Source organism: Colius striatus, chromosome 27 (assembly GCF_028858725.1).
Source record: "Colius striatus isolate bColStr4 chromosome 27, bColStr4.1.hap1, whole genome shotgun sequence".
NCBI lineage: Eukaryota > Metazoa > Chordata > Aves > Coliiformes > Coliidae > Colius > Colius striatus.
In genome coordinates, this window is record NC_084785.1 from 1,044,323 (window position 1) to 1,056,519 (window position 12,197).

At 42.5% G+C, this 12,197-nt stretch overlaps 1 protein-coding gene across 3 annotated transcripts in view; it reads right to left on the minus strand.

Annotated features, from left to right (window-relative positions):
- Positions 1-12,197, minus strand: part of DOCK5 (dedicator of cytokinesis 5) — a 74,010-nt gene that overhangs the window by 18,803 nt on the left and 43,010 nt on the right. For 2 of the 3 annotated variants that reach the window (XM_010203540.2, XM_062015829.1), the window contains exons 28-41: positions 11,725-11,823; positions 9,536-9,630; positions 9,336-9,414; positions 8,805-8,905; positions 7,731-7,789; positions 7,097-7,251; positions 5,401-5,486; positions 4,765-4,921; positions 4,147-4,187; positions 3,944-4,034; positions 2,946-3,065; positions 2,106-2,195; positions 1,219-1,323; positions 792-933 (exon numbers count right to left, since the gene is read on the minus strand). In XM_010203540.2, the coding sequence (XP_010201842.2) occupies positions 792-933; positions 1,219-1,323; positions 2,106-2,195; positions 2,946-3,065; positions 3,944-4,034; positions 4,147-4,187; positions 4,765-4,921; positions 5,401-5,486; positions 7,097-7,251; positions 7,731-7,789; positions 8,805-8,905; positions 9,336-9,414; positions 9,536-9,630; positions 11,725-11,823 (1,420 nt within the window). The remainder of the gene's footprint in view (positions 1-791; positions 934-1,218; positions 1,324-2,105; positions 2,196-2,945; positions 3,066-3,943; positions 4,035-4,146; positions 4,188-4,764; positions 4,922-5,400; positions 5,487-7,096; positions 7,252-7,730; positions 7,790-8,804; positions 8,906-9,335; positions 9,415-9,535; positions 9,631-11,724; positions 11,824-12,197) is intronic. The other variant, XM_062015830.1, reaches the window with a different exon arrangement.

A 12,197-nucleotide genomic window follows, 5' to 3' on the forward strand; every position in this document is an offset into this window, starting at 1 on the left:
AGCTGAAACAAAGCAGCAATAGAAGAGGCATTTTTTTGATACCAAGTCTGGTCTTGAATGCATTTTAATTTCCTATGTGGATTTAGTGCTTGGCAGGCTTATTGCAAGGGAAGCATCTGGTATCACTGCTTGACTTGTGCTTTTGTACACAGAACAAGGCCAAAACAGACCATCAGATTCTCTACTCTGGCCTCTGTAACAGGCTAGAAGCCCAGCAACTTGGTTTTTGACTGATGTATACCTTCCAGAAGCACGCTTGCTATTGACTGGAAGTCACAAACATCTGAAGCATCTTCTTGGTCACACTCACAATTAAAAGGAAAAGGATTTTAAGTCTAGAAGTAATCACTTCTTACAGAGTGACTTCTGGGGGAAAAACCCAAACCAACATTGCACCAAGGAGAGATTACACTTCCATTTTCTTTAAATCCCATTTTCACCGCCTCTATTTTACCTCTTTCACCTACAAATACCAAACTGGATCACACCTATACTCCAGCAGTCAGCACCACGTGCTTGAGAAGGAGGCACAAGAAATCCTGACCTGCAATCTGTTCAGGTTTCATCCCAAGAGCAGCTTATTTAACTCTCACAATATCAAGCCATCTCTCTTTTTCACTACGTTGAAGTTCACTATTGCAACTCTGGTTAGTCTTAATTCCACTTCCAGTGCCTGCCTTCAAAGCCCCCTGGAGCAGTACATTCCTTGATTACTATTGTTTACCAGTAATGTTATTCTAGGAAAGAGGCAGGTCTTGAATGTGTTAAAATGCATTGGAATCAAAAGATACACTGTTTAGGAGAAGACTTGATGTCTTCTCCTGGTGAGGCAGTGCTGGTCATCTTATCAGCACTAGGAAACTGGGTCAATAGCTTCAGGTTGAAGTCCTCCCTTCGTTCATACTCTTTGCCACGGTAGATAAAGATTTTATTCTGTGGGTAGCAGAAGAAAAAGAGAATGAACACTAAATAAAGCAATGAGAAAGAGTTTTCCATCATCTAACAAACCCTTTTGCAACAGACTAACTTGATTAAAGCCGGTAGCACTTTGGTGTCCTGTCTCTTTTTACACACCGAAATGCTTTGAAATACTGAAAGGGATTAGAGCTCTCAGTGTCATTCAAAGGAAAAGGAGTTGGGCATCTGAATCTTCTCTGCAAAAGCTATGACTCTTGGGGCATCCACCACCTGAGAATTTGAGTGCTGAAGAATTCTTACCCGGAGGAAAGAAGGGAAACCCTGCCCGTAGTATCCAACAGCGAAGTACTCGGGCTGAGGTCTCATTGCCTTCATGATGTTCTCATAAAAAGTAGCTTGTTTTTTCTGAAAAAGAAGTCACCAGCAGTTTCATTTTGGATTATTCAAGGTGATTGCCAGGCTGTAGCTCCCATTCCCACCGACAATTCCTGATCTATTAGTTCCCCCCTACAGAATACTCCTACAACTGTCTGGGGGTTGGGTGTTTTTAATACAGTATCTCATATTTATCCATTTACTTGGTTAAATATTTGGTTTGTCTGGGCCAGAATCAACTTAATTTCCTGGTCTGCAGACATGAGAACAATGCCATGTTCTTTAGGATTCCAGGAGGATACTCAAAATCCTTAACTACTGCAACACAAATTAAAACCAGACACAAATGGTGACAAATGTCAGAGAACTGGCAGAAATAAAACTGGGCAGATGATTCTAATATGAAAGAACATAAAGACCATCTGCTTCCATCTTTAACCACTAAAAAACCCATAATTCAGAACCAAGATGTCTCTATGCTGGATTCATACACAGTAGTTTCACCATGGAAATAAAGGGGATGAGATTTATGGAGCCTGAAAACACATCATGCAAGTGTTACCTTATTTGATGGAACACCAAGAATGCTAAACATCTGCACACAGTATTGTCATGCTAATTACAAGGTCAAAACCACACACTTTGAAAAACAAATCATGGAAACATTCTTCTAATGTGATGCTTTACAGCACCATGGGGGTTATGATAGCTTGTTTGTCTTCAACATAAATGTATTTTAAGCTTATCCTGCCCAACAATCCTAAACTAAGCAGTCAGCAGCCTGCTGAAAATGAAGCAAGAAAAGACCTTACCAGGAGATTACCAAGTCCCTCATAATCAAAGATCTGGTTTTCATACATGTCAGCCAACTCTTTGCTTAGCTGAATGGCTTTTTCCCACATCTCCACGGAGGGTGAAGCGAGGCAGTTGCAGGAAGAAGAGCACAAGAAAAAGAAAAGGCTCAGTTAAAAGCATTCATCACCACAGACAGGTAAACAACAACTTCAGCTGATTTTAATTCAGGCAGTACTTTCATGCACTGCCAACTTTCCCTTAGACTCCATGCTGTACATTTTTGGTAATAATTACTATTAGTCACACAGCTCTTTTGATTTGTAGATCTGAAAGTGATTTACAAAGCAAGGTTTCCATTGTCACTCCCAATAGGAAGAACTGGGGCACAAAGAGGTGGAAGGATCTGCCTAAACAGCAAAGGTGGTCTCTTCCTACACTGATACTCCCTCCCCTGCATCAGGCTTCCCTGGGCTTGTTTCAGTTAGCCCTGGTAGAACCATCTACCCAAAGTACAACTAAAGTCCACTATTGGCCAGACAAGCCACGCTTACTGCATGCAAAAACCATGGCAACAGCCATCACCCAGCAAAAGAAAGGAAGACACCTTCAGTTTTCTTCCCAGTCCTTTGAACAAGGTTCATTTTTCAGATCTCTTCAACTGACAAGGAAACAGAAGGATTCAAAGACCACCAGGACAAATACATGCCCTGCTGATGCCAGTACTGTGGTCCCCATTAAAGAGTCAGGGCTAAGCACCAAAGGCTTGTCATGGCATCACAGCTGCTTTTAGCCTCTGGCTACATCCACCAAGCCAAGTATTTAGCAGGGAACTGTAAGAACAATGCAGAGACACTCACTTTGCCCCTGTCAAAGAAGGAGATAATTTCTTGGTAGAGCTTTTCCTTGAGTTCCTGCTGTGAGTAGACATAGTAGCTGTCCCTCTGCAGAAGGTGAGGGACACACGGCTTCTCGGACCACTGGTACAGAAAGAGGTGAAGTTGAAAGAACTGGAACATCCCCAGATTAACAAATACTTACAGTGCACTGACTCTCCTTCTGCAGGGATGTATTCAAGACATCAGCCATTAATGCAGGGGGAAAGCATGGAAGCCTTGCAGTGATATAAGCTGAGCTGGCTGACTAAGGTCAACTAGGAATGCCCACACAAACACTCCAACTCAGCAGCACGGTTAGAATAACAAGTAGCCAGTAAGCTATAACTTCTTAAACCACTCCAGCCAGCTGCTCAGAAACAAACAGCTGATTAAGCTTTCCCACTGCACATATAAGCAGCCAGAAAGCTTCAGTTCTGTACAAAATCTTTTCTACATTGAAAGTTCGTTTTAAATCAGCTCAAGAATTCACCTGAGCTTGTGTATTTTTGTTAGTCATCCTGAAAAATCACTTTAAAGTGTTAATAGACATTTAATTCCACCTGCAAAACTGGTGTGATTTTAGCTTAAGGTCTTCTATGGAAACACTAACTGAATGTCTATGCTTTATTAGCCTGTGGAAGACATGAAGAGGTCGACAAATCCAAATGAAGACTGCTTAAGCTAATGCATTTTACACTGTTCACACAGAAGCAGGAAAAACCCCTGTACTGTGAGCCCAAAATCATGGACATCTTCTCTTAGCTCACCCAGCACACTGGGTCACAGAGTATGGAACAAATTGATGCCAGTAACATATTTGCTGTGTGATTTGCAAAACTGTGAAGCTCCTTACTGACCACTAGAACATAGTTCATGCAAAGTCACATTAAAGAAAAGAGAAGTGTGTGTTCTGAGCTGTTTGGACTTTGCTTAAAACCCATATCCTGACAGCAGAAGCTAAAATTGGTTTAGCTCAATACCTGGAGCAGCTCTGCATGGAGCAGGAGAGTGTAGGCTGCCTCTGTGAAGTTCTCACAGTCTGTGTGCAGGTCCCGGAGTTTATACAGATACCTACAGAGAAGGAAAGCAAATGTTACTTGATGTGAGGGACTCCTGGATCAGTGTATAGAACACCAAGAGAAACAAAGGCTTCTACACAGGTTTAAAGAGGGAAACAGCCTACCTGATATAAATGTCCTCTCGCTTCTTCTCCTTATAAAAATTCTGCCAAGAATATAAAGTCAGACTTTAGTGATGTAGAGCACCACAGATTTGACCAGTCAACTCTAGACAAGTAACTTCAGCACCAGTTTTAGATATTTCAAACATCTTGGCTGTTCTTTTGCCTACTTACTTGCACATATCCCTGTAATCATCCCTACAACATAAGGTGAGGCTACTATCATCCTTAGAAAAAGGGTAGGTCCAAGAGCAAGTGACTTGTCCAAAGGGTAAGTCAAAGAGCAAGTGACTTGTCCAAAGTTACAAAGGCTCTTAGTCTGGGAAATGTCCCTGTTCCACTGCAATCAGCCAGCCCTCTTTCCTGCCTCTATTTCAGGGCTTGAGATTACTGTGTAGGCAAGGATCAGCCCTGTGGCTTGATTTCAGACCCAACATCTTCCTGTGTTTTAGAGCTGTGAAGATCTGGTAGCCCGATTTGGGCCCATCCTTAACTAGAAAAGGCACAAACAATTACTTAAAGCTCCTATTAAAAAACCCTCAAACCCAAATAATCCTTCAGAACCTACAAAAGCCAAGTTGGTGAAGCAGCACCCACATGCAAACCCAGCCTCCCCCATACCAGCACGTTGACAGTGCAGCTCATGCGGTTCTCCTTGCTCTCATCGTGCATGATTGTCCTGTAGTCCAGCAGGTTCTCTAGCAGGCTGCTGACCAGAAGAGCAAACACTTCTCCAGAGGTAGACAGGTACTTATGCTTCCGACAGTGCTCCAGGAGGCTGCAGATACACCCAGAGACACGGAGGGAATGCTCAGTTATAGTCTCTGTGGTGGGAAGTAGAACTTCAATGTAAATCACTCACACAGACCTTGTCTGTTCCCACCCATAGACCTGAAATATCCAAGCCAGGCAGGTCAGAGTGTGTCTTGTTGATCAAAAACTTCAGCTCTGCTCTTGGTGCCACAGAGGGCTGTGATTTTGCTTTAACTCAGCCTGCTGTTCCAAAATGTTTCCCCTACAACTCCCTTGGCCAGTTCAGCACCTGCCTCTAGCCTTTCTCCAAGTTTAGGGTAGCTGTGCAAGTTGCTGCTGCAGAATAAAGCATCCCTTTAAGGCAGTCTCAGAATACCTGTATAACATTCAGATCACTGCCAACTGCACTGTCTCCCTGCCCACTGGAGTAATGGAATAGGGTTTCTTTGCATTAGAAAAACTAAGCTGGGAAAAAAGAGCCTCCACATCCTTTATCAAACTTACAGTTTCTCCAGCAAAATCTTGTACTGTTCATCCCCTCGGCCACCCTCCACCTCCTGGTCCAGTTTGGTTATCAACTCATTTTCAAACTGAAAAGGCAAAAAAACCCACAATCAAACACACAGCAAAGATGAGTAGTGCTTGTGACTGGTGCCTCTGAACTGCCACACCATCAGACACTGGTTTTACAACCCGAGCTAAAGGATGCTTCATTGTTGGAGGAGAATAAAAACAGTAAGAAGGCAAAATGACAAAACTGGAGCAAGGAAATACGAGTGTTCTCTCTCTCATCCTATAGCCACTGGAAAGTTATCCTCTGGAGTCATTCTTCCCCTTCTCCCCTGTCCAACAGCAGCTCAGTTTAGCTAGGATGGAGTAGCATTCTAGCAGTCAGCTTACACAATGGTCACTCACCCATCCTAAAGAAACTGAATCACTACCATCAGCTAAGGACAAGTCACAACTCTGGCCATCATCAACACTTTGTGACTATTAATTAAAGTAGCTTCTCATGATGCAAGAGCCAAGTCCTGTGTGATTAGCCACAAGGATCTGACCTGTTTTGTGCAAGCAGGTTAAGGACAGTCTCAATTAGAAGTGTAGCTAGTGTACAAATACCACTGGAATGGAAAATCCATGCTACACACATCCAAAAACCCCTGACATCCAAAAACCCCTGACATCCAAAAACCCCTGACATCCAAAAACCCCTGACATGCTGTGGCCAACCACCCCAAAGACTGATGACCCCAAGGGAAGAACGATCCCTCATGCACACTGAAGCTGGGGTTTAAGCTAGTGAGAGGATGGTGCTTAGGGAGAGAGATGCACATCACATTTGACAACAGTTTGAAATGCCAAGGTGGCTGCCTTTTGGATGGATGGCTCCTACCCATCTCCAGGGAGAAGACTGTCTAGAGCAGAAGTACAGTGTCCCCTGTCTGCCAGTTGAGATGTTAATGTCTGATATTCCCAGAGGAAAGCTAGAACAGTAAGTCCTTAGAAACTGCAGCTAAAACTCAACCTCAGGGCAAAAGCAAAGCTCCTCTTTTTTCTTTCCCTCCTTTCTGGTGCTTTCTCAGTAGCAATAAAAGGCAAATGGAGTAATTAGCACAGGGTTGGAACTCAGGGATCCAAGCCCTATTCTCTGCCCTGTCCTTTCACTCGTGTAGCCTGAAGCAAATCGTGTCTGTATCACAGTTCTCTTTTCCATCAGAGGAGCACCAGCAGTAGCAAATGTCACATTTGAAGTTAATGAGGGATTAGTCAGTGTATCAGCAAGTACAGTCCTAACACTCGACTGTCCAGCGATTTCCTTGTTAGTAACTTACATTTACAGATAAACATCTGTCTTGGTAAAATTGAAACGATTATGTATGTAACTATATACTTTTTAGAGCACTCATTTAGGGTCTCCAGTTTGCTCTATGAATGACAAGTGGATATTCACACATCTACAAATGCAGAAAGGTATGAAAACAGAGCAGGTCATTAATTACCAAAGTCATGCAAAGGTGCAGAACTGACGAGTCCCGACTCCTACAAATCACTGAACCATCACTTCCCGAGGTGTTCAGCACAATGCCTGCTTTGCATGGCTTTTTTTTGCTTTGGTGTGGTTTTGTTTCAATTTCCTCTTCTCCTCCTTGCCCAGTGCACACTGCACAACATCTGTGCTGAAGACACCAGGCTCCCTTACCATATGGAAGTTCCTGTTCCCACTGAAGTTGAACTCGCACTGCATCATATCGAAGAAGATGGGAATGGTGGCTTTCCTTAGCTCAGGCTCTGGGACCAGGGTCACCTCCAGGATTGGGCCTACCATGGCTGGAATGAATTTAATTTTATGGGGACCTGCAAGAAAGTCAAAGTCAGATCATGCCCTAACAGCAGCATTTGGATATCCAAATGCTTAAGCACATTATTCATACAAAGACCATACAACACAGATATACTGCTGAGAACACCTATTGCATGTGGAGAACATCTGCTTCAGGTAGAATTCATGTGCTATAGCTCCAAAACACAGGAACAATCTGAGCAAACAGTTGAATCCCATGTAACAGTGCAAATCACACAGGCATTTTGAACTTGTCCTTCACAGGGCAGAACATCTTTACAAGGAACCTCAGCAATCATCTTGGCAGCAATGTGAGAAAAGATCAGCCTTCAACAAGCTCTTCACATAAAAAGTAAAAGAGATTTGGTGCTCTAAACCAGCTGAACTTTAAAAGTGTTTCTCTGCATTAAACATGAGCAGCTTTTATAAAGGAATAAAGGATCTGAAACCCAGCTTGAGATTGAATAAAGATAATTCATGAGCTGGAACTCACCCAGATTATACCACATATCCCTTATTTTAAAGCCAATTTCTTTCCTCATGTCCCCATACCTAGAAAAAAGTATTAGAAAGAAAGAGATTTAAAAGGCCTGCACATTGAAATGACCTTTGTAAAGCTGCTGAAGAAATTTAATGGCAAACACACAAAATGTGTTACCCTCTCCTTATAAAAACCATCACACACAAACCTGAATATGCTGGACATTTATACCAAGAAGTGTCTCAGACTATATTGCATACTGGAGATCTAAGACCAAGAAATGTCTCAGTATTACACACCCTTTGTTAGATGTTCACCTCAACTTTTTTGTTCCTCACCCTTGCCAGCACTAATGCCCAGGGGAGGAGAATGGCCACGTGTCATGCTGACAGAAGACTGCAGACTCCCTGAGAGCAGAATAAAGCTGCAGCCCTGCTGCTTCATGCAATTCTACCCAGAATTTTGTTGTCTTTGGTGCTTCTTACAGCTGTCATTGCAGAGAAGAGATGGCAAATGTCAACTACATATGCTCTAACAAAATTCTCCATCAGGATCTACAAGGATATTTAGTACCTGCATCCAGCTAAATGCAGAAGTAGAAGCTGCTCAGTGCCTTTGTGCATTTGGTGAAGTTACTGGAAGTTACTACTTTCAAGGTGATAAATGCCTCTGAAGAGCTCTCATTTTCAAGACAGAAAAAGCAAGGAGAGGTGACTAAAAAGTTGCAGAGCTTTTAGGATTCTTGCTTATCTGCCTCAGATAATGGCTAAGGTATTGCATAAGATATTGCTTTGGCAACTGTGGCAAGTCTTCTGCTACAGACCTTACAGTGGGAAGAACCTTCTGGCAAAGTGCTTAAGCTCAGCTCAAACAACTCAGCATCTGTCTGACCAGACTTAAGATATCCACAGTGTAAAGACCTGCCATCTGTCCTAGTCATCTTCTCCCTTTATCATCACTCATTAATCGAATCCTTCCATGGTGTGATTCATCTCACTCTAAGACTGTATTGGGTTTGTTTGAACAGGGAGAATGAGGCTTCTTGAGAGCAAAAAAGGGCTGACAACTTGTAAAATGTAAACTCACTTCTCGATGATTTTGCTGCGCTTGGCTTCAGAGAAAGTCTCCAGCTGGAGGGACTCATGAGTGAGAAAGGCCACTGCCAAATGGAAGTAGTTATTCCAGAGCTGTGGAAGAGAAACAGGTCTAAAATAGATGACAAAGCAAAAGCAACAACCAGTATCTGAATGGATATGTCTGTGTGTTCTCAGCTACAAGCACACAGCAACTTCATGTTTCTCACTCTTTAGCTTACGCTTTCCAAGTGCCAGTGGGGACACCCATGGAGTACTTTGTTCTTATCTAGTGAAGCACAAATCAGCTATGGTCAGCATACTGCTCAGCTCCACTTTGTAAAGCCTGCAGCAGTTGTATCTGCTTGTAACCCACAGCTCTGCAATTCAAACCTCTCTGCATCCAGCTGATTTTCTATAAAAGACCATGGACATTTTCCACAGGCATGTTCCACATCAACAAATCTGTTACCACTGGCATCTGTTTGTTCTGCCTTTCAGGACTAGGGTTCCTAAGAAAATCCAGGAGCAATGGAACTATCACCTGGAGTTCAAAATTTGCTTGATCCAGGAAGAAGCGATTGAGTACAGAGGTAAATTGGTTCACTGCCCGGAGGAAAACCCTGGAAGAGACAAAAGCATCAAATCAAGAGTGACAAGCCTGCTTGTGTGGGTCCCTCCTCCTTTCCAAACCAGAAAGGCTCCAAAGCAAAAGCAAGACCTGAAATAGCAGCAACTACATACCTGCTCTGCATCATGTTCATGACCATCCAGTCAGCTGCATAGACATTCTTTCCAATCAGGTCCTTGAACATAATGAATGTTTCCATCAGGAAGTCCTGTTGGCAAGATAAAAACCATGGCCCATCAGGTTGGATATTTATCCACATCAAAGGATAGGGAAATGCAAGTGTTTGCAGTTGCTAATTGATGCAGTCATTCATCAACGCAATCAATGCATCCTAAGGAGGATCCCTAGTTGTGTGGGAATCATTTCTGACATCTCATCCATTCAGTTACAGAAGGAGAAATAATTCCAGAGCACGTGTTGATCTGTTTCCTTAAATCTGTCTTTACTGTTTTGAATTAAACTGCATTGTAGGGAGTTGTGCTGCACAAGCTGGACTGAAAAGCAAACCCAATATTGAAGGACTTGTTTCCAAATGTCTGAATGGTACAAGTGTAACAGTCCTCTGCAGTATCTTTTATAAGGATGGAAATGATCATGTAACATCCCCAGCTGGCTTTTTCTGGTCCAGTTTAAGAAGGACAGTTAAACAAAAGGTAGTGAACAGGCTACATGGTTTAGAACACTACTGTAGAAAAGACACTCCTTGAACAAATGCTGAACTGCTCCAGACAAACCTGTATCACACTAAGATTTGGTCAAGGCAAGGTTGAATTGTAGAGTAAGAAAAAAGGAAGTGGAAGAAGAGAGATGAAAAGGAGATACCATCAAGAATATTGATCTCTATATTGTGGTCTCTGCAGATATAAATACTACCTATGAGCATTTAATTGCAGTCTATTCTCTACAAAGACGGCACATTAGCATTCAAAAATGAGAAGGACACGAAGAAGGTCACATGAGAAATCACCACCCTGCAAAAATCACCAGCCAAAAAAAGAAGCTGAAGAGCTTGCTCTAAAGAATTGGCAAAGGACATTGATGCAAGAGAGAGAAATGGGCATTTGGTGCTGCCTGAGTACAAATCCTTCAGGCATTATTAAACCAGAGCCTGATGGAAAGGTTTGGGCTTGAAGATATGAATTAACTTCTAACAGTGTTAAATCCATCAAGTGATGGTGCAATGAAAATAACAAAGCAAACAAACCAAAACACTCAAATAAAATTATGGCAGTAAACTCTGCCTTGCATCTGCCTTCTACCAAAATCCATCAGATGTGCCTTCCTAGCACCCTTCTTCCTCAGAGGTCCTTCTACAGAACCCTGCTTTTCACTCCTCTACTTGATGAGCATGAGAAGATTCTTGAATCTATCTGCTTGAATTTTTACTTCCTTCACAGAAATATAAGCAGCTATTCTAAAACCAGCTGATGAGTGCTCTTTGTGGACAATGCAGCCCAGTGGCCTCCAGATGCAGCAGTGACAGAACTGTCTGTCTCCTGTAGGTGGCTATGTTGCTCAACACATTGCAAGCAATTGCAGCTGCTCAGGGAAAGAGCTCACCTTGCCATCCAAAATAACCTACAAACACCTTCTTGTGGGTTTTGACTTATCTTTTACAGCAAGGACACAACTCCAGGCTCTTCCCCTGCCAGTATTTCAATATACAAACACTTCTGAGTTGTAAAATGAGGGGTATGGGGACAAAACCAGCCAGCACAGTTGCTGTGTCATGCTTATTCAGTTCTGACTTGCTCAGAGCAGTTTGTAGAAAGACATGAACACAGCTGTCAATTCTAAGGGCCTAAAACAAACCCAAGCCAACGACAAACCTAATGTTTCAGCTGGTTTCACACTGAAAGTCTTTGGAGACACGAATGGCACATTGCTGCCTACTAAAGCAAGGCTAAAGCATCTCCAGATGAGAGGAAAGAATTAGATAAAGAGAACAGGATCACAAAAAGGTACAGAGAAAGCCAGAGAGAGGAAAATGCTTTTCCTCTTCATCTTTTCACTCCTCTGGTTCCTGACTTTTTACTTGCAGACTTAAATAGTCATTCAACATCTTTTTACTCAATGTAAATACTATTCTTGGGCTCTGCTGAGTCAGCAACATCCACTGTGTATGCCCAGCAGGGCTGATGTGAATATATTCCCAGTGCCTGTGGCATTAGGTGCCTGTAAGTCATTGCTGATGACTTCAGAATAATCACTCCAAACTGAATACAGTAACTTGAAATGACCTTTCAGAAGCTGAGTGTAATTCTTTATGGATTGAGCTAATTCCCTAGCCAGGCTGACTTACAATAATGTCCTGTCTGGTTTTGAAAGTATTGATGTAATGGTTGTAATGGAAATCATCCATCTGCCTCAGGATGGCTGTCATACAGGCCACAAAAATACCCTGGAAGAGGAAAAACAAAACACTTGATTACTTTCCTGTATTAAGCACTGTATATTCCAAGTGTGGCATATGCTTCCAGAGCTCTGCTAGTCAAATATCACTGCTCACCATCTTATTTAGCTGAAGGGTCTATTCCAACTTCAATGACTCTATGATTTTTTACTTTACCATGGCCAACTAACTTTCACAGCTGAGGTGACATCATTAACTTGACCTTAGAGTTTCCAGAAAGAAGATACTACTATGTATGCCCATTTTTCCACCTTTACATGAAGAACAGGGCAAAGTAAAACATCCCAACTTGTTTACACCTTCTAAGATGCCACACAGTAGTCAGAAATGTCCCTTAGAGATGCCTCATCCTTCAGCATTTA